This window comes from Rattus norvegicus, chromosome 2, assembly GCF_021556685.1.
Source record: "Rattus norvegicus strain SHRSP/BbbUtx chromosome 2, alternate assembly SHRSP_T2T, whole genome shotgun sequence".
Taxonomy (NCBI): Eukaryota; Metazoa; Chordata; class Mammalia; order Rodentia; family Muridae; genus Rattus; species Rattus norvegicus.
The window spans coordinates 176519988-176541811 of record NC_141535.1 but is presented as its reverse complement, the minus strand read 5'-3'; the positions used below and the strand labels follow the sequence as shown (position 1 = coordinate 176541811).

At 53.1% G+C, this 21824-nt stretch overlaps 3 protein-coding genes across 14 annotated transcripts in view; 2 read left to right on the top strand and 1 right to left on the bottom strand.

Moving 5' to 3' along the window:
• Zbtb7b (zinc finger and BTB domain containing 7B) overlaps positions 1-9032 on the top strand; it is a 15731-nt gene extending 6699 nt beyond the window's left edge. For all 5 annotated transcript variants that reach the window (XM_087619698.1, NM_001446614.1, XM_087619693.1 and 2 more), the window contains 2 exon segments: positions 5173-6344; positions 6714-9032. In XM_087619698.1, the coding sequence (XP_087475824.1) occupies positions 5179-6344; positions 6714-7179 (1632 nt within the window). In that variant the 5' untranslated portion in view covers positions 5173-5178 and the 3' untranslated portion in view covers positions 7180-9032.
• Dcst2 (DC-STAMP domain containing 2) overlaps positions 9029-21824 on the bottom strand; it is a 14525-nt gene continuing 1729 nt past the window's right edge. For 4 of the 8 annotated variants that reach the window (NR_197327.1, NR_197328.1, NM_001433070.1 and 1 more), the window contains 11 exon segments: positions 9029-9229; positions 13233-13386; positions 13475-13568; positions 14212-14339; positions 15573-15703; positions 16431-16531; positions 16643-16810; positions 18238-18402; positions 20542-20699; positions 21047-21260; positions 21719-21784. Coding sequence is in view for 6 of the 8 variants with exons in the window: in NM_001433070.1 (NP_001419999.1) it covers positions 9227-9229; positions 13233-13386; positions 13475-13568; positions 14212-14339; positions 15573-15703; positions 16431-16531; positions 16643-16810; positions 18238-18402; positions 20542-20699; positions 21047-21260; positions 21719-21784 (1382 nt within the window). In the remaining 2 variants the exon portion in view is untranslated. 8 annotated transcript variants of the gene reach the window in all.
• Positions 21390-21824, top strand: part of Dcst1 (DC-STAMP domain containing 1) — an 18609-nt gene continuing 18174 nt past the window's right edge. The window contains exon 1 of the mRNA XM_087619660.1: positions 21390-21674. The gene's annotated coding sequence lies outside the window, so the exon portion shown is untranslated. The remainder of the gene's footprint in view (positions 21675-21824) is intronic.

Below are 21824 nucleotides of genomic sequence, written 5' to 3'. Positions count from 1 at the left end.
AGAGGGTGCCCAGATTTCACTGGAGGCTTTAGGGAACAGAGGAGCTGAGGTGCTGGAGTGTGGGGCGGCCTTCAGAGTCTAAGGGATCCAAGAGGACAGAAGGCAGAAGGGTCCTACGGAAGCTGTGCTTGCTGGGCCCGGCCAGGAGGTTGGACAGGCTGGCAGGGAGCTGGGCTCCGGGGACCCAGATGGGGTGTCTTCTGGGGCTTGGGGGGGCTCAGGTTTCTGCCTGCGGCTAAGCGGGTGTGGGGTTACCAGCCAGCTTGGCTACCCAGCCAAAGACATGGCTGGGGGGAGGGGGATACAAGGTAGACCCTGGCACTTTGTGCAGTCTCCTTAGCCCTAAGGAGAGCTGGTACTGCCCAGTCAGACTGCTGGGAACCCTGCTGACCAGGGCCTGTCCAAGCAAATAGTTACCTGGCTCCGGGTGGGCACTCTAGGGAAAGTCCAGCAGCTTCAGGGCTGGAAACTCTGACAGGCAGAGAGGCACTCACTATCCCCCTTACCCCACATCCGCTCTCTCTGCACACCCCATTTCTGCCCCCTCTTTTCTCCAAGCGGCTCCCAAGTTTTAGTCCTCTGCTTCCTCCAAAAAAGCAGGTATGGGTCCCCGAAACCCAGCCATCTCTTCATAAGACCAGGCCTTGCAGAACAAGCCCTGGTCTTGATTCAGTTCCTCTGACCTCTCTTCTCCATGGCAGCGTGGAGGGATGCTTGGAGCATGGTAAATGTTGAGGCTTAGGAGATGTTTCGGTGAGGGAAGTAATGGGAAGAGGGAGAGAAACCCTGTGTGGTGGCAATGCTTCCTAGTAGAAGTCCCAGGGACGGGCACGGTGGAGCGGTCATATGGTGGAGAGCTGGAAGGGCTCAGGAAGGGAACCAAGGTTCAATCTTGTGCTGGGAAGACAAGGCCCACAGAAGGTAGGAAAGAGTTAGAAAGAAGAAGAGAAGTCCAAGCAAAAGCCTAAAAGTAAGGGGCAGCCGATGAGCTAGGGTTCCCAGAGGTGGTGAGATGAGGCTGGAAAAGCGGTGCCCCGTTCCTTTCTCCGCCATCTTTATCTTGCTCCATTCTCCTTGATGGGCTATAAAGAGCTGTGTGCTAGAGTTGATGTTACAGAAAGAAAATACAGAGGAGCAGCTGTGGTGTCCCTCAGTCTAGAGCCCCTACACCAGGATGGGGGACTTGGTGGGAGCTTAACCCCCACGGCACCGGGAAGCAGCCGGCTCCCCTCGCCTCCTTCCCCCTTCGTGGCTTGCGGTCTCTCTTCCCCGCCTCGGCCCCCAGGAAGTGTGAGTGCTGGGGGTGGTGAGGTTAGGAGGGGGGAAGCGTCACATGGGGGATGGGGAAGGCTTGTAGTTTAGAGGGGCTGGAGGGGAAGGCTCCGAAGTGTCTTAGGCATCCCTGCACCCAGGACCTGTCTTTTGGCCCCCTCTGTGGAGACTCTCCCAATCCTCTAGTGACATGTGGCTTGGCCACCTCACCTGCCTGAGACTGGACAGTTCAGATAACTGTGGTTCTCTGGCCCCAGAAGTCTTGAGAGAGGATGGAGGGAACCATGGGCTAAGGATTCCTGGGTCCCTGAGGACTTTGGATTGGCTGTCCAATTTCCCTAGCCTTCTGGTCCAGCCACAGGCCAGAGCCCCAGCTTCGTGCAAACTGGGTTCCAAAAAAACAGGAAGAGAACCTGAGGCTGGAGCTGGGGTGGGGGGTGGGGGCAGAAAGGAGAAAGGAGGGGGAGGGGTGACCAGCCCAGGCACCAGGAGCACTGGGCATTGCCTTGGGTCTCAGTCATCCCTAGCAGGAAGGTGTTTCAACCTGGCACTTGCCCTCTCGGCCTCCAAGCTACTGCTCCAGAAAAAGCTGGGCCAGGCACCACTCTGGCTCCCTGGCAGAGCTGGGAGAAGGGGCCTTGGAATGGGCGGAGGGGGTGCTCTGTGCACCCACATCTATTTTCTACGCCACTAATCCTGCTTCTACTGGCTGCCCCCCACACTAAGCCTCAGTCCCTAATCCCCAAGGTGGGGAGAAGGGGGGCCAGCTTTACTCAGCTGCCCCATTCAGGGCCTCCTATGCCTGCCCTTCAGCTGGCTCAGGCCAGCAGGGTTGGCTCTCGAGCCCCTCAGCCCTAGTGTGGAAGCTGCCTAAGGTCAGCACCTGGAAGGTTCTTGTTGCCTTTGTCTAAGTCAGCCTGTGCTTCCACCTCTTGGTGGTTTGATGGTGGACACCGTCTGGCAGGTGCCTTTAGGTACTGGGGTAGGTGATCATGATCGGGACTCTCATCCATAGTCAACCCGAGTTTTCCCCAACCAAAGATGGTGCAGGCTTGACACAGGGCCCGGTTTCAAGAAAGCTGCCCACTGGCTTGGCCGGTCTAGCCGGCCTGACAATGAGGGGAGCCTGGGGGGTGGTGTCGAGAAAGAGGGGAGTGATGGGGCGGGGCCCCCAGTTCTTTCCCCTACCAGGCAAACAGACCAAACAGACCTTGCCTGGTTCCCTGGCATAGCTGCCCCCCCAACTACCACACACACCCATGCCCACAAGGTCTTAGCAAGAGGGGGCATGCCAGGCTGGGTGGGGATGGGCGGCCTACATGGGGCGTCAGGAGACTGGGCCCTCTGGGATACAGATGTGGGAAGGGTGCCCAAGGTGGGGTGGGCATACTGGCACCAGTGCCCCACCCTGGCAGAAAGAAGGGGAGGCCTCCACCCCACCAACTCCTCCCATATGATAGGGCTAGGAGTGCCCCCTTGGCCTGGTTGGCACTATCGTAGTTCCAGGTGGCACCTCAGTCGTATAGGTGCCAGGACTAGGGGATTTCCCAGAACACCCTCTCCTGTCCTGTCTGCCATCTGCGTCTCTAGTCCTTCCTCGATACCTTGTGGCCATGGGCATTGGATTTGGGCCGAAGGAGTTAAAACACCCACCCTTGCCCAAGCCCTGTGTGAGCTGGTAGTGAACTACTCTGAGCCTGTGGCCTGACAGCAAGATCAGCCAATTGGTACAGTACACCTGCCGAACCAAGTTGCCACAGAGATCAGCCCTGGGCTGGGAGAAAGGAGGCAGGTTTACCAACGGGAATGGGTGGGGTAGGTAGGAAAGGAGGGTGAGGCACGTGCCTCCGGGTACCCAGCTCCCAGCCAATGGGTAACAAGGATAGCTACCCTTTAAGATGAACACTTGGACCCTGGAGGGTGCCCACTGCTGCCCACCTGATTTTTACTTGTTCTTAAGTTCTGGGGCCATTTGCCTCTTGTACCATATGTAAAGTACTGGGAGAGGAGCGGACTCCCAGACTGCTCTCCCCCCCACACCCCCTTCCCCGGGGGAGGGAAGTGGTTTGGGAAGTTAAAGTGGGAACAGGTGAACTATGTGAGGATTCCCAGGTGTAGCTTCCAGACAAGTGGATAGCATTCACTCAGTGTTCCTCCCATGCAGGCGCTCTGGCTTTGTAGGGAAGGTGGCCAGCAGGTAGGCCACTGTGACAGTGTTGTGTCCTACAGAGGAAATATGTGCTCCTGACTTACACCCCTGTCCCCCACAACGCTTTCCCATAGATGGCCAGGGTTAGTCAGCCGGACTTACCCTAAGGATCGTCTGACTAGCCTTTCTTATTGCAGTTGAGGAGGAATAGGCCTCTGAAAGGAAATGACTTGTCCAAGGTCAAGCAGGTCCCTAGTAACCTGGCCCCCTCAGGGTACATTCAGGGAGGGAAGAAGCAGCCTTGTCTCCTAGTAGTTTTCTCAGCTGAGGCCATGTGTGGTGTGCACTGGAATCTGCCCTGCGGCCAGAATACTGACTGAGCCCCTACTGTGTGTGTGTGTTAGGTATCATACCACACCTGGCCTGATTTACCCCTCGCCACAACCCCTGCAGTCAGCTGGAATTACCCAGTATTACAGATGAGGAAAGAGGCTCAGAGATAAAATCACTTGCTTAAGATCATGAAGCTAAGAATTCAAACTCAAGCCTGGCTGACTCCAGAGCCCAGAGCTATTCCAGTCTCTTAGTAGCTCTAGACAGAGCCACAGGACTGACGGCCGGGACTGACGGCTCCGGCGGAGCCTTTGCAGCTCCACTTCCCAGCCCCGGGTTTGTTTCTGTGGTTTGTTTTTGGTTTGGGTTTGGGGGCTGGTTGGTTAGTTTGTTGGCTGTTTTTGGTTTTTGTTTGTTTGACATGGCCCTGGTTGTCCTGGGACTTAACTATGTAGACCAAACTGACCTTGAACTCAGAGATCCGCGTGCCTCTGCCTCTGCCTCACAAGTGCTGGGCCCTGCAGGGAAACAATCTAAGGTAGACTATCTGTGGCCTCTGGAGAGGAGAGGCATGCTCCCCTGGAATGGAGAGGGGAGGAGAAGAGGGGGGGGGGGAGGAGGATAGTTTAAGTGGGGAGGGGAGGGGTGGGACTTAGTTTTTTTGACAGTGATGCTTATCTGTGGGGGTGCAGGAAGTACCTGCCCAATGACACCCCAGCATAGGGTAGCTGTTCCTTGGCCCACGAGGGAGGGAGGATGTGGGGAGCGGGGATCTCGAAGGAAAGGTTAACTTTTGGTAGCAGGGGGAATGTAGCTTAGGGAGGGGCACGAAGGGGAAGAGGATGGCTCCTTTTGTTTGTTGGGTGTACTATACTTGCAACAAAACCCAACCTGGCCTGACCTCTCCCGGAGCTACGGGGAGGCTCCAGCACACTCCATTGTTCATTTTTTCAGACGCCAAGCATGGGTCCTTTAGTCAGTTTTTCTTGAAGCCTAAACCAGGACTCCAGGATCTTGCGTCCTGGTCCAGTGCTTCTTCTAAAGGGATGAGGGAATGGGGACGGGGAGACGGAAACCTGTCCAGAGAGTCACAGGAAGGCAGGACTGCAGAAGCAGGCTAGAGCAGTGTGAGACTCAGGAAGGTGGTCTGGGTCTGCTGACTCGGAGTGACCCTGCTCACCGGGCACTTCACCTGGACAGCCAGCTGCTTCATCTGTCCGGACCGCAGTTTCCTTGTGCATGACATAGAAGGTAGTCACATTGGGGAGGGTACGGGATGCTGACAAGCATTTAGAAAAGTATCCAGAAGCATGTGGCCCTCCTTCAATGTGTTAGCCAACCCTAGAAGGGGTTCCCAGCCCCTACCCCCCATACCAGGATAAGTACTCTTAACCTCACCCTCTATTTGAATCCTGCAGGAGAAGATGGGGAGCCCTGAGGATGACCTGATTGGAATTCCATTCCCAGACCACAGCAGTGAGCTCCTGAGCTGCCTGAATGAGCAGCGCCAGCTGGGCCATCTGTGTGACCTCACCATCAGGACGCAGGGTCTTGAGTACCGAACCCACAGGGCTGTGCTGGCTGCCTGTAGCCACTACTTCAAGAAGCTCTTTACGGAGGGGGGAGGGGGGACTGTTATGGGAACAGGGGGTGGTGGGACAGCTGCTGGAGGAGCAGGGGCCGGTGTGTGTGAGCTGGACTTTGTAGGGCCAGAGGCCCTTGGTGCCCTGCTCGAGTTTGCCTATACAGCCACACTGACCACCAGCAGCGCCAATATGCCGGCTGTACTCCAAGCTGCTCGGCTACTGGAAATTCCATGTGTCATCGCTGCTTGCATGGAGATTCTACAAGGCAGTGGGCTAGAAGCCCCTAGCCCAGATGAGGATGACTGTGAGCGAGCCCGACAGTACCTGGAGGCTTTTGCCACTGCCACTACCACAGCCTCAACCTCAGGAATGCCCAATGGTGAAGACAGCCCTCCACAGGTGCCCCTCCTACCACCGCCGCCGCCGCCACCTCGACCTGTTGCCCGCCGCAGCCGCAAACCCCGAAAAGCTTTTCTTCAAACCAAAGGGGCCCGAGCGAACCATCTGGTCCCCGAGGCCCCCACAGTACTCACCCACCCCTTGGCCTATGAAGAAGAAGAGATGGTTGGTAGAGTGGGCAACAGTGGGGGCAGTGGGCTTGGAGACAACTATAGTCCTCCCGCAGGCGCCACCTCACCTGCCGAGGGGCCCCTGAACTATGAAGTCTTTGAAGGTGAGGAAGAGGAGGAGGAGCTGGTATACCCCCCAGCCTATGGGCTAGCACAGAGCAATGAGCCCTCGCTATCACCAGAGGAGCTGGGCTCAGATGAGGACCCCATCGATCCTGACCTGATGGCTTATCTAAGTTCGCTGCACCAGGACGCCCTGGCACCGGGCCTGGATGGCCAAGACAAGCTGGTGCGTAAACGCCGTTCACAGATGCCCCAAGAGTGCCCGGTCTGTCACAAGATAATCCATGGGGCAGGCAAACTGCCTCGACATATGAGGACCCATACTGGTGAGAAGCCCTTTGCCTGTGAGGTCTGCGGCGTCCGCTTCACCAGGTGAGCACCCGGTGGGTGGCCCAGAATGGGCTGAGGGTGGCTATGAGACCTGAGTGAAGGTAGACGATTCTAGTGGGGGCCAGCTCTCTGGTGGCTTCCTAGAACGAGGTGGGAGGCCAAAAGAGACAAGCAAGGCAAGCAAGGGCACGATTGGAGGTGGACTAGTGCCCAAGAAGATTGAACTGGAAGCAGAGGAGCTCATGGTGCCGGGGCCCATTGAGCTAAGGGCCAATCAAAAAGGGTCTCCTGGGGCAGATGGGGGAAACAACCTCGAGGAACCAGTGGGTCAAGGCCTGGGGGTGTGGCTAGGATGGGCTGGGGATCCTGTCCCGCATTCTGAATGTCTACCCTTTGCCCTGCTTGTACTAGGAATGACAAGCTGAAGATCCACATGCGGAAGCACACAGGAGAACGTCCTTACTCATGCCCACACTGCCCAGCCCGCTTCCTGCATAGCTACGACCTCAAGAACCACATGCATCTGCACACTGGGGACCGGCCCTATGAGTGCCACCTGTGCCACAAGGCTTTCGCCAAGGAGGACCACCTGCAGCGCCATCTCAAGGGTCAGAACTGCCTGGAGGTGCGTACCCGAAGGCGCCGCAAGGATGATGCACCGCCTCACTACCCACCGCCCTCCACCACCACCTCATCCCCTGCCGGCCTTGACCTCTCCAACGGCCACCTGGACACCTTCCGCCTCTCTTTGGCTCGATTCTGGGAGCAGTCGGCCACCACGGGACCCCCAGTCACTACACAAGGGCCCCCCGAGGAAGAGGAGGAGGAAGGGACACCTACCACACCACAGGCCGAAAGTGCCATGGAGTCCTCTTAAAAAGAGAGATGAATGGCCAGGCTGGGACAGCACAAGGCCTGGGACACCATGACAAGCAGTGGGGAACACATAAAACAAGTGGTATTGGGGTCAGGGATGCTGAACCTTGTTGGCATCAAAATCAAGGCCCTTCCCCCAGAGCTTTCATTCCAGTTCCAAGCTGAGGTTTTTGGGGCACAAGCTCTCTTGATTGGGGTAATCACCCAAGGAGTTAAACATGAAATATATGTGTGTGTGTGTGTGTGTGTGTGTGTGTATATGTATGTGTGTGCGTCACACACACACTCTGCACATATATATATATACACACACACACACAGTAAAGGTGGAGTCCCTGCCCCCAGCCACTACTGGGGAATTGAAGCAATAATCTATCTCTGATTTGTGGGGTCCCACTTCGGCTATGCGGGTTTCTAGGAGGCTGGGGCTTGGGACCAAAGCCTTGCCCTACTCCCATGCCCCCTGGGATTTGGCTGTGTGAGGGGGTGGACTGCCCCTCCCTTCCGAGACCCCTCCTTCCTGGTTTCTGTTCCTTTTTCCTGGCCGTAAATTATGCAAAGGGGGGTGGCAAAGGAAGGGTATGAGGGGGAAACAAGGTGGAGGCTTGAAAGACTAGGGTGGCGGGGGACTGGGCCTGTAAGGACGGAGCCATCCCAGTCCCCCTCCACCCAGTTCCAACGCTGAGTCATGGGGTCCTGGAGAAGAAGAGGGCAGGGTGGCCTGATTGGCTCGCCCGCCCCTGGGGGTAGCAGAAGGGCTCCGCCCAGCTAAGGGAGATCTCCACCTCTCCCCTCCCGCGTCCTGGGGCAGGGAATGTCTTGTTCCTGGCGCTCCCTCCCTGGGGCCAGAGGGCAGGGCGGGCCGGGCGTCTTACCCTCTTCTCCTCCCTACCTCCCCGCCCAGGTGCAAGCCGGAGCCGCCTCTGCTGCTTGCTGCCCCTGACTCACGCCGCCCCTGGGCTGGCGGGCGCTGGGTGTGGGATGGGGTGAGGGGTTGAGGTAGCCTTGTGGGGAGCGGGCACGCTAGCGCCATCTGGTGGCCATGCCCTGTAAGGGCGAGCGCCCCCCCCCAGCGATCACTTTCAGTGAGCTGGCGTCACACTTAGCCATCCTGGCCTGTGAGCGGGTGCCCCCTTGCCAACACAGTGGCTAGGCAACTCACTTGCCCCTGGGAGAAGTGCGCTGCGGAGCAGACCTAGGGGAAAGGGAACCTTTCCTCAGACCTTGCCTAGCACTCTTAGGATTGAGTCCACCCCCGTTCTGTACATAGCCTCTTCTGATGGTCTTATTGAAATTCAATTTCACATTTTTAACTATCAATTTTCCCCGGGGTGGGGAAGAATCTTCACCTCACCCCTTCCTCGCTGGGTGCTGGACCCCCATTGCGGCCTGGGCTCTGCCTTGCACTATTTAACCCTTTGGCCTAGTGGCCCTTCCCCCTCCTGGAAAGGGGCAGGTTCAGGGGCCCGGTGCTCTCCTCTCCCCACGCACCTCCATGCCCATTTGCACAGCTGCCCAGGTACCCCCAACAGTGGGGAGGGGTCACACAGGGAGGGGTGGCGGGACCAGTCCCTGTATCTATTTAAAAAGTGATGTAATATATTAGGAGGGAGGTCAGGTGCCCTGGGCCTCATCTTAGCATTTCAGGTGATAGGGGAGCCCGCGGCTGGAGAAACCTGGGGCTAAGTCCCAGAGAGTGGGGACAGTGGCCTCCACTCTCTCTCCTTGTGGCTTTCCCACTCAGTGCCTTAGTGGGGGAAAGCATTCCCCCTCCCATTCCCTTCATCTACCCTTGCCCCCTCCCCCTGCCTCGGGTGTAAGTGACAGGAAGAAATAATAATAATTTAAGATTCATGTGTGTCCACTTTTGCTTCCTTTATTTGGGGGTAAGTGGGAGGGATCCGGAGGTTCTGGGGCTGGAGAGGGGCTTCTTTGGGGATAATGGATTTCTGAAGTGGTTTCTGGGGGATAGGGGGGACCTCAAAAAACCTGATGATCTTCCGGGAGATGCTGTGGATGCTTCCTTTGAGTTTATGTCTTTGTCCTGGTCACTGGGAGGAGAGGAAGGACCAGTGAGCTCAAAACCTAACCTTACCATTGTTCCGCTCAGGCCCTAGCAGCTGCCCTCCTGGCATCTACCCCTGTTCTTCCTTTCCTTTCTGCCTCCGTTTTTGTTTGTTTCTGTTTTTTTGAGACAGGGTTTTTCTGTGTAGCCCTGTCCCTGTAGACCAGACTGGTCTCGAATTCTGAGATCCGCCTGCCTCTGCCCACCAAGTGCTGCGATGAAATCTCAGCCATCCCTCCTTGGCCAATGCTTTTAATGAGAACACAGCAGATGGAATATCCACCCTCCAACCAGCCAGACTTCAACTCTCAAACTTGTGGCTACCATATTTGCAAGGGAAAACAATGGAATCAGCCTTCAGAAAGCCAAGATAGGACAGTCTCTACATATTTCAAACCAACCTGGCCTACAATACTGAGACCCGGTCACCAAAGGAAAACAAACAAAAAAAACCCTGACCAAGAACAAAGGCTTCACTTATCATCTGCCCTTCACTCCACCTGGAAATCCCTCAGCCTCCCAGGGCCAGCTTCTTTGCACACTCTTCCCCACGGCAGTCATTTCGTCCTCTACCACCCACTCTGAAAACCGTCCGCCACTCCCAGCCACCTCTCTGGTTTCAGCAGGTGTCCTTGCCGCCTACTCCCTAGAGAAATTGAGGCTGGAGCAGGCTCACATCTGTTTAGAAGGGTCTCTGTTCTTCAGTCTCAGAGCAGCCTCTCTGACACTACCTTATCCTTAGTCACCTGGCCAATCTCTTCCTCTGGTACAGTAGTCCAGGGCTGGAGATTGAGCTTGCATTCTAACTACCTGCATTCATAGACCTCAATCTCTCTCTCCCATCTCCTAAATGCACTGGGATGTGGAAACATCTTTTGGTGCTGTGCATCTTGTAGGCAAAGCCAATTCTTTATCATCAGGCTTCCTTTTTTAGAGCCAAGCATGGTAGCGCATAAGTTCCATTCTATGGAGACTGGGGGAGAAGGGTTATAAGTTCAAGGCCAGCCTGGACCACATAGTAAGACTAGGAAGGCAAAGGCAGGCAGTTCTCTATGAATTCAAGGCCAGCCCCAATGTTGGGGCAACCAGGAGCTACATAGTAAAGCCCTGCCTCATTAAGTAATTAAGCCCTTTTTTTAATTGCAAAAATTGTATTAAAGGGAGCCTAAACATCTCCCTCTTTAGAAGCCAGTCTCCATTTCTGAGTCTTCTTTGTCCGTTGCTTTGTGATCTAGTTTTAGCTATCCTGAGACCATAAGAAAGGTTCCCACAAACCATCCAGTTGTCTGGTCCCTCGCCTATGGAGTGATCATCGGTCCCAGCCTGCTGGCTCACAGTTTGCCTTTCATGGGCCAGGCTCTCCTGTTCTCTTGAGCCTCTTCCCTCAGGTCTGCAGTTGAGTTCTTTAGGGTTCTGCCCCTGCCCCCCTCTTTCTTCCCACAGAAGGGGACTGCAGAGGCCATTTCTCTTAAGTTGGCAGCGCCTTAAAGAGACACCTCCAGGGCAGAGCCCTGCTAAGCTCCTTTGCACCCGCCCCCTGGGTGGCTAGAGCTGGAAGCCTCTGCAGACATCTCCTTGGCTAAGTGTAGACCCAACATTCTCAGACACTACAGCTTCACGCCCAGCTCTTCTGCCTCCTTAGCCTGTATGGTAGCTCCCAGTAATAGATTCAATGTCTCTGTCCCCTTACTTTATTGTTTGTTTTTTGTTTTGTTTTTTTTCTGTGGCTGGGGACCGAACCCAGGACCTTGCGCTTCCTAGGCAAGCGCTCTACCACTGAGCCAAATCCCCAACCTGTCCCCTTACTTTAAAGCTTCTTATTGTACGTGTCTGTCTGTCTATATCAGTATCTGCCAAGTGGGTGGGTGCTTGTTCACCGATTCCCCCGGAGCCAGGGTTACGATTGCTTATGAGTTCCCACCCCTTAACATGGGTGCTAGGAATTGAACTCAGGTCCTTTGGAAAAATAGAAAGTACTAACTACAATGCCATCCCTGCCCCTGAATCTTCATTACATATATAAATGTTTTGCTTGTTTACGCGTGTGAGCACTGTATGTATGTCCAGTGGCCACAAAGCCCAGAGGATGGTGTTGGATCCCCCTGGAATTACAGATACTTGCTAGTTGCAATGTGGGTGGGTGCTGGGAACTGAACCTGGGCCCTGTGAAAGTAGGGCAAGTGGTTTGGTTTGGTTTGGTTGTTTGTTTTTTGAGACAGGGTTTCTCTGTGTATACTTGGCTGCCCCAGAACTCACTGTAAACCAGGCTGGTCTTTGATATCTATCCATCTGCCTCTGCCTCCCCAGCTGAATGCTGGGATTAAAGGTCAGTGTCACCACTGGCTACCAACTGCTCTCAACCTCAAAGCTGCCTCTTCATAGCCTCATTCCTTCTTGTTGTCTCTCTGGTCTTGCCAAAATGATCTGGTTAGCCTGGAACTCATTTAATAACTTCAGACTTCTTTGATTGTTAAGCCAGGGTCTCACTATGTAGACCTTACTGGTCTGGAACTCACTATATAGACCAAACTGCCCTCTCTCCCTCCCCCCAACAGACACCCACTTATCTTTGAAGACCACAAGCTTGAGCAGGGTGTGAAATATCCAGCTAATCCTAGCCTTAGGGAAGGGAAGGTTTTGGGCCATTCTTGGCTACATAGAAAAATCCTATTTCAATGTCAGCAAACAATAAATAAACAAAAAGAACTTAGGCTATGGTGTGTGTGTGTGTGTGTGTGTGTGTGTGTGTGTGTGTGAGAGAGAGAGAGAGAGAGAGAGAGAGAGAGAGAGATAATGGCTTGATGATAAGAGTAAACCTTTAATCCCAGCATTCCACTGAAGCAGATGCATATCAAAGTTCAAGGCCAGCCTGATCTACATAGAATGGAATTCCAGGCAAATCAGGGCTACATAGTGAGACCCTGTCTCAAAAAAAAAAAAAAAAAAAAGTCGCCACATACCTTGCACGTGCAAGGAAGGCTCTGGGTTAGACCCCCTAGCACCACAAAGGAGGAAGAAGAGGAAAAAGGAAGAGGGCTACAGAAAACAGAAGTAGACACAGCAGTGTGTGTAATGCCAGCATTCAAACAGCAAGGACTGCTAAACATTTGAGGCCAAGGCCAGGGATGATCCTACACCTTTAATCCCAGCACTGAGGCAGTAAAAGCAGGTAGATCTCTCTTAAGTTCTAGGCCAGCTGGTCTACACAGAGTTCCAGGACAGCCTGGTCTACCCATCCAGACTACATCCCAAAACAAAAACAGACAATGTAAACTTATCCCTCAGCCACCTGAGATCCTCCAGAGACCAGTGCTTTCCCAGGTCCTTCACACCCTGCCCCTAACACGGAGGTCCCACACCCAGCACAAAGCACACACATGCCTTTAGGCTTTATTTACCCTCCCAAATACTTTGCATTCTCCAAACTCAAAGAAGGTCACTACTTCCTTGCCTCCCTTAGCATGTGCTTGACTAACCACCAGGTTCCCCAAACCCTAGCTCATTTCTCTCCTTTTCTGTGAAGTCTTTTTGGTTGGTTGGTTGGTTGGTTGGTTGGTTGGTTGGTTGGTTGGTTGGTTGGTTGGTCGGTTGGTTGGTTGGTTGGTCAGTGTTATGTTTGCTTGTTTTGTTTTGGGTTTTTGTTTTGTGCCCCACCCCAACCCCAGACAAGCCTTCTCTGTATAGCCTGGCTGTCCTGGAACTCTGTGTACACCAGGCTGGCCTTGAACTCACAGAGATTTGCCTGTCAGTGCCTTCCTAGACCTGGAACTAATCATGTGTCACTCTACCCCCTGCTCTGAGAAGTTTCTATTTTCTTTTTTGAAGAGGAATGGGGGGTTTGAAACACCACTCCCCACTATACACACTGTAAGCTTAAACTGCTGGGCAAGGGGACAAACTCTCAGGAAATTCAGTCTCCTCTGCCTCCCATCCCTGTCCCGGAATCGAGGCAGCCTATGTAGATGTGACAGAACAGGTACTGTTCCCACCTGCTTCCTGCTCTCAGGCTGGGAGCCAGGCTCCTCTGAAAGGTTTGTGCCTAGTGCTTCCTGAAGCTGCTGTCGAAGTTCCAGCTCCTGCTCAGGGGCCCTTCTTCGAGCTGCAGCCAGCCATAGCTGAGGACCCTCCTCATCACTGGAGTCTCTGGAAATGCCTACGTCAGTGATATCCTGGAAGAAGGGCACTATTCTCTCTACCCCCACACACTACAGCCTCCCCATCCCTGACTCACAGCTCCAGGTCTAGGCGCCCCTGGTTGGAGAGGGGAGACGCACATACAGAACAGGTGTTGTCCAGGAGACGAAAACAGGTAGGGCAGTAGAGACCTAGAGGAGACCAGGAGGGAAGGAGGCTTGAGCTAACCCCTCACACCTTGTGCTCCCTAGTATTTGGCCTTACCTCCCCTTCCCAGCCTGGAAGGGCCATCCTTGTCAAGTATACCCACTAGGGAGCTGCTGCAGTACCCCTTGCATCCAGGGGAATCGAGGACATTATAGGGGAAAGGAGCTAAATGAAGGCTGTATGTAAACGAGAAGGTGCATAGTAATAGAGCTATGTAAATGAAAAGGTTCTTAGTAATAGAGCTATGTAAATGAGACAGTGCATAGTAATAGAGCTATGTAAACGAGAAGATGCATAGCAATAGAGCTATGTAAATGTGAATGTGCATAGTAATAGAGCTATGTAAATGAGACAGTGCATAGTAATAGAGCTATGTAAACGAGAAGATGCATAGCAATAGAGCTATGTAAACGGAAGGTGCATAGTAATAGAGCTATGTAAATGAGAAGGTGCATAGTAATAGAGCTATGTAAATGAGAAGGTGCATAGTAATAGAGCTATGTAAATGAGACGATAGTAATTGAGGGGTACAGACATATAACGGTACAGGAAAATTCCCTAAAGGAAGGACTGTGGTTGATCATCATGTTCAAGTACCAAGAATCCTTCAGGAATAGGGGTACTCACCTCTGCAGCCTGGGGTACTGCAGGACACAAAGTTCTCCATGCCCCCCTTTTCTTCTGGCTGCCCACAACCCAGGCAATAAGTCTGATGCAACAAAAACCGGCCGAGCAATGGACTTAGGGAAGGGTACCTTAAAAGAAAGGTCACAGACGCCAAGCTCAGCTATCGTTGTCTTTCCCACACCCACACCAGCCACCAGAAGAGAGGGAGGCCTTCCAGTGCCCTAACCACCATCTTTTTGACTCTAGCCTGTTTCTCCATTGTCTGGCCCCTCCTCATTTCCTTCACTCCTCCCTCTCAAGAACCCTTAGCTCTTTGGAGCCAGAGAGATGGCTTGGTGCCCATCACAAGCACAATCACTTGTTGTTCTTGCAGAGGGCCTGGGTTTGGTTCCCAGCACCTGCATGATGGCTCACAATCATCCGTAACTCGTTTTAGGGAATCCAATATCTTCTGGTTTCTATGGGCACCAGACATGTGCTTAGTACACATAGTACGTACATGCAGGCAAAACACTCAGACACATAAGAAAATCTTTAAAAAAAAAAAAATCTTATCCTTGGGTCTGGAAAGGTGGCCTACGTGCAGTTAAGAGCACCAGCTGCTCTTTCAGAGGACCTAACTTCAGTCCCCAGGATATGGGTACGCAACATCTGTAACTCCAGTCCAAAGGGATCTGATGCCTTCTTATGGCCTCTGCCAGCGCTGCGTACATAAGGCGCACCCACATGCCTGCAGGCCAAACACTCATACACATATAATAAAAACAAATATCTTTTAAAAATAAAACTCCCATCATTAATTCTCCCTCCAGGACATGAAAGTTATGGGTTAGATACCTTCTTTGACCAAACTTCTTCTTCTTCTTTTTTTAAGATTTATGTATATGGGGCTAAAGAGATGGCTCAGCAGTTAAGAGCACTGACTGCTCTTCCAGAGGTCCTGAGTTCAATTCCCAGCAACCACATGGTGGCTCACAACCATCTGTAATGGGATCTGATGCCCTCTTCTGATGCATCTAAAGATCGCTACAGTGTACTCATATAAATAAAGTAAATAAATCTTTAAAATAAAATAAAATAAAGTAAAGATTTATGCCTATGAGTACACTGTGCCTGTCTTCAGACATACAAGTAGAGGGCATCAGATCCCATTAGAGATGGTTGTGAGCCACTATGTGGTTGCTGAGAATTGAACTCAGGACCTGTGGAAGAGCAGCCAGTGCTCTTAACCATTGAGCCATCTCTACAGCCCCCTCAACCAGACTTTGTATCACTTGGGAAGCACAAGGACCCATTCTGACCTCTGGCTCTTTATCTGTCTATTGCCACCCTATACCTGTAGGGAAACACAATAGACTCACCGGGTGGCTAGCACCTGGAGGATACTCATGTGACCCTGGTCAGCTGCCCGTCGCCTCACTGCTCGCTGCACTGCAGCGGGTATGTTGGTCCGACGACTCAGAAGCATGTTATAGAGGTAGGTGATCCTTTCCTGGGGGGAGGCGGATCAGGGATGGGAATAAGTGACCCCAGTTCCCCCAGAACCCACATCAGGCAGCTCACAACAGGTTGTGACTTCAGTTCTAGGGGATCTAACACCTCTGGCCTCTGTGGGCACCCACAAACACGTGGAATACACTCACACAGGAAAAATATATACACATAATGAAAACTTTAAAAAGTAAAAGAATACTTTAAGTGCTCTAGAGGGACTAGAGCAATGGTTCCGTAGCTAAGAACACTGGCTGCTCTTCCAGAGGAGCTGGGTTCCATTCCCAGCACCCACACGGCAGCTCACCACTGTCTACAACTCCAGCTCCAGGAATTCTGACAACCTCACACAGATATACATGCAGGCGAAACACCAATGCACATAAAACAAAAAGCAGTGATAATAATTTAAATGCCTGTCTGGCAGCCTGACAGACTCTCTACGTCATCTTGTAGTCCCTGCACAGCAACCGTCATACAGTACACCCGAGTATGTCACACTGCCCTGCCACCAAGGGTTTAGCAAAGCCTTGAAGGCATGATGTACTTCAGGAAGCCCCGATTCAAAGGATATGGTTCCTCCTGGCTCCACCCAAGGGCTTGGTCTTTGCTCTGGGCTCTGGCAGAGGACTAAAGGCTGGGCTGCCAAGGACTTCATTATCCTCAAAGCCAAGAGACAGCCACCGACTTAGCAGCATCCAAAGCACTGATGGAGATGGCTCCCTCACCTGCTCCCTGGAGGGGTAATAGGAGGCACAGATGACACGCCGCAGCCTGCTGACATAGCTGCCAAACAGAGTGACGAAGAAGCACAGACCATACATGGTACCTGGGGGCACAGCACACGGTGAGCACTACCCGCTGCCCAAGGCACTAGCCACACTTCCACACTTCGGTCCACGCGCTCCCCTCATCCCCTCACTCTTAGTGAGGTAACTACCGATAACGATGTAACCGTTAGCATCTGGTTCTGAGGGACGAAGCGCGCAGCGCCGGGACAATATACTGACGTTGCCTTGTTGTAGAACGTCAAAAGCTGACACCAGGTCACGGTAAATATTCCCCGAATAACCGGTCCCTTCCACCTTTATAGACACTAACACAGGGCCTGCAGGGCACAAAGGTACTGTGAGAGACACTCAAGGCAATGGCCCAACCTCTGCCACCTTCTGCAGGGTGGAAAGTAGACAGAACCCTCCATAGGTACCTCTCAAGGTACCCTAAGGTCCGGCCTCTGTCCTAACACCATGATCCGGCTAGCTGGCACTGCTACGATCATCATGACCATCCCAGAACCACTGAAATGTTGGTTGAGAGCTGACAAATTTTCCTTTGTTTTTAAAGACTGGGTTTCACTATGTCACCTCATCACTCAACCCTACAGTACTGTCTCAGCCTCCCAAACACTGGGATTACAGGTACAGAGCACCACTCTCAGGTTTGTTGTGCTTTACTTTTGGGCTGAGTTTCGTTTTTCCTTTTTTTGGTGTTTACTCATTTGTTATTAGTACATGAGCATCCATGTGTGCATGCATGCGTGAGTATGCATGTGCACACCTGTGTACACCTATGCGTGTATGTGTGTGCATGTGTGCATGCATGAATATGTGTGTGGATGCCTGTGTGCATGCATGAGTGTATGTGTGTGCATGCATGAGTGTATGTGTGTGCATGTATGTGCATGCCTGAGTGTATGTGTGTGCATGTCTGTGTGTGTGTGTGTGTGTGTGTGTGTGTGTGTGTGTGTGTGTAGCTAAGGTGGTATATATACCATAGCATGTGTTTGGAGGTTAGAGGATGATTGGGTGGGGTCAGTTCTCTCTTCCCACATTTCCAAAGGTTTTGAGGATTGAACTCAGATTGAGCCTCTGTGAGAAGTGCGTTACTCACTGAGACACCTTATCTTTGGGTTTATTTTTTTCTTCTGTTCTTTATGTCCTGATGTACAAATTCAGGTTAATTATATTCCTTAGCTTGTGACTTGGTCTCAACCATGGATTAAGGAGGTGCTAAACAAAAAGTCTGACTCTTTTTTTTTTTTTTTTTTTTTTGGAGCTGAGGACCGAACCCAGGGCCTTGAGCTTGCTTGCTAGGCAAGCGATCTACCACTGAGCTAAATCCCCAACCCCAAAAAGTCTGACTCTTTTACAGTAACCCAGTCAGCAGCCATTGCTCCATTGTTCAGGTGAGCAGACTGAAGCTCTCAGAAGTTAAGCAATTTGTCCTTTGTATGTGGATGTGTGTACTGGGGGTTGAACCTGGGGTATTAACTGTGCTGGGGCTCTGTCTCCCACTCCCAAGCAAATTACTTAAAATCACATCCTGATAAAGGGCAGGGCTGGGATTTGAACCCAGGCCAGTTTGACTTAGAGCTTGTGCCTTTAGCTATTCTGTTATGCTCTATCCTTGACCCAGATAGGAGGTGGAGGCTGGAAAAGTGACATGAGGATTCCAGAGATACCCCCAGGAGGAGCAGCCAGGGACGAGAAGGATGCATGGGGTGAGTGGACGGACACAGGACAGGTGGGCACTCACTGCGGGCTACAATCTCGCCCTGGAGGTGGTACCGGGCCAGATCAAGTATCCAGAAGACGCCATAGTCCAGAAAGACCAGGAGGAGCACAAGGAGGAGATGGCGGGCGAGGTTAAAGGTCTCCACAATATATAAAATCTGTTCCCATCGGGTCAGGAAGAAGGAACCTGAAGGAGTAGGTGTTCAGAAGTTCCCCAATGCTCCTGCCCATATATCCCAGCCCTTGGAAGGGGCCTGCTCCTACAAGCTCAGCCTAGTTTAACTGTTCGCCCAGAAGACAAGGAAAGAGACTGGAGGACCATGTAAGGGGGAGCACTCGTCAGGGGTAGGGAAGCACTCTTCATGGTAGGGGAGCACTCTTCAGGGGTAGGGAAGCACTCTTCAGGGGTAGGGGAGCACTCGTCAGGGGTAGGGAAGCACTCTTCAGGGGTAGGGAAGCACTCTTCAGGGGTAGGGAAGCACTCTTCAGGGGTAGGGGAGCACTCTTCAGGGGTAGGGGAGCACTCGTCAGGGGTAGGGGAGCACTCTTCAGGGGTAGGGAAGCACTCTTCAGGGATAGGGAAGCACTCTTCAGGGGTAGGGAAGCACTCTTCAGGGGTAGGGGAGCACTCTTCAGGGATAGGGAAGCACTCTTCAGGGGTAGGGGAGCACTCTTCAGGGGTAGGGAAGCACTCTTCAGGGGTAGGGGAGCACTCTTCAGGGATAGGGAAGCACTCTTCAGGGGTAGGGGAGCACTCTTCAGGGGTAGGGGAAGCACTCTTCAGGGGTAGGGGAGCACTCTTCATGGTAGGGGAGCATTCTTCAGGGGTAGGGGAGCACTCTTCAGGGATAGGGAAGCACTCTTCAGGGATAGGGGAGCACTCTTCAGGGGTAGGGGAGCACTCTTCAGGGGTAGGGAAGCACTCTTCAGGGGTAGGGGAGCACTCTTCAGGGATAGGGAAGCACTCTTCAGGGGTAGGGGAGCACTCTTCAGGGGTAGGGGAAGCACTCTTCAGGGATAGGGAAGCACTCTTCAGGGGTAGGGAAGCACTCTTCAGGGGTAGGGAAGCACTCTTCAGGGGTAGGGGAGCACTCGTCAGGGGTAGGGAAGCACTCTTCAGGGGTAGGGGAGCACTCTTCAGGGGTAGGGGAAGCACTCTTCAGGGATAGGGAAGCACTCTTCAGGGGTAGGGGAGCACTCTTCATGGTAGGGGAGCACTCTTCATGGTAGGGGAGCATTCTTCAGGGGTAGGGAAGTACTCTTCAGGGATAGGGAAGCACTCTTCAGGGGTAGGGGAGCACTCTTCAGGGATAGGGAAGCACTCTTCAGGGGTAGGGAAGCACTCTTCAGGGGTAGGGGAGCACTCTTCAGGGGTAGGGAAGCACTCTTCAGGGGTAGGGGAGCACTCTTCAGGGGTAGGGGAGCACTCTTCAGGGGTAGGGGAGCACTCTTCAGGGGTAGGGAAGCACTCTTCAGGGGTAGGGGAGCACTCGTCAGGGGTAGGGAAGCACTCTTCATGGTAGGGGAGCACTCTTCAGGGGTAGGGAAGCACTCTTCAGGGGTAGGGGAGCACTCGTCAGGGGTAGGGGAGCACTCTTCATGATAGGGGAGCACTCTTCAGGGGTAGGGGAGCACTCTTCAGGGGTAGGGGAGCACTCGTCAGGGGTAGGGAAGCACTCTTTAGGGGTAGGGGAGCACTCTTCAGGGGTAGGGAGCACTCGTCAGGGGTAGGGAAGCACTCTTCATGGTAAGGGAGCACTCTTCAGGGATAGGGAAGCACTCTTCAGGGGTAGGGGAGCACTCTTCAGGGGTAGGGAAGCAGTCTTCAGGGGTAGGGGAGCACTCTTCAGGGGTAGGGGAGCACTCTTCAGGGGTAGGGAAGCACTCTTCAGGGGTAGGGAAGCACTCTTCAGGGGTAGGGGAGCACTCTTCAGGGGAGGGAAGCACTCTTCAGGGATAGGGAAGCACTCTTCAGGGGTAGGAGAGCACTCTTCAGGGGTAGGGGTTTGATGGTTTATGGACAAGCCTTGCAGCTTTACCTGGGATCATCAGTATCTCATCCCTGGACCCCCTCTGTGCTTGCTTGGCTCCTGCTCCTAGTCAGTCTTCCTTTCCCTATTAGGTTGTCCACCCCTCCTGCCTTCACCTCAGAAATCCTTCCCAACCTCATATCACTGCTCCATGTCATTCCATGTGTCTTCATCTCAGCCCGAAGCCATCCCTCCTCTCTCTAGCCCCTTATGCTCCAAAATACTCAGAGACATACGGGGCTGTGGAAGGCCCAGGCTGCTCCAGAGCCCTTCCTTTCTATCCTCAGCATCCTCACCTGGCTGCACGTAGTGCCTTGCCTCGTGAGAACTGAGTGGCAGCACCGTACGCAGCCCTGCCAAGGAGCGCACTGCCTCCATGTCCAGAAAGCGCCTGGTGATATAGACGTTGTCAAAATTGTCCCAGTTCAGGTAACCATACCGATAATAGAGGGCTCTGAGGAGAAGAGCATATAAGATTCCTTGCCTCTCTTTTTTTGAATTTTTTAATTAATTTTTATTTATATGAGTCTTCAGACACACCAGAAGAGGTCATTGGATCCCATTACAAATGGTTGTGAGCCACCATTTGTAGCTGCTGGGAATTGAACTCAGGACCTCTGGAAGAGCAGTCAGTGCTCTTAACCACTGAGCCATCTCTCCAGTTCTCCTTGGCTCTCTTTACAGACCTCCAGGTACCCCGGGCTATGCTCTCCTGCCAGTTCCCCTCCCCTCACCCCCAGGATGCCACGGATGGCCAGCCCTACAGCCCATCTCTCCCACAGGCCCTTAGTAGACCCTCACTGGATGTAGAGAAGTCCAAAGAGCAGAGGCATGGTGTATCCCATCATAGACAGGACCTCCCTAGCAGTGTACAACTTCATGCTGACAGCCTCATGAAGATCCAAAGCCACCTGGGACAGGCTCCGAGAGGCATTGAGGTCCACAGAGAAGTAGTGGGTGGCTGTCATGTTGAACTCAAACTCACGACGTACCCGATCGAGCAGTTTCATCACGGCTGAGACCAGTGGGGTCAGAGGGGACATGAGCCGGGATAGTTAAGAGGACATAGGGCATGGGGTGGGGGTGTCCAGGCCCAGGAGTTACAAAACTCACAAACCAGCTAGAACTCCCAGGGCCCAGACCTAAACTAGGAAACAGTGACACCTTCCAGACACACAGCACTAGACTTGGCCTAAGGCTGCTGCTTCATCGAGAGTGAGCCATGACCTAAGCTCTGGTGGGAGGCCCTGTTCCTCCCGGATTCTGCTCTGAAGTCTGACTTTGATGGGACACCTCCCCCACGTGCCGGGCCTCAGTTTCCCAATCAGCTCAACTGCAACATTAGTCTGGGTGACCCTGCAAAGTCCTTCCCTGCTCTTGGATTCTCACGTGTGGACAGACCAGGAGACATCAGCTGCCAGTGGCCACGGTAAGACAAGAGCACTGGTAGTGGGGGCAGAAGGGGTCACTTACGGGTCTTGATGGTCTTTCGCAGAAACTGTTGGAGGTACATGGGGATGACACAGAACAACTGGACCACTGAGAGGCAGGGGAGCTCAGGGTCAGGAGGCTCAGCCCC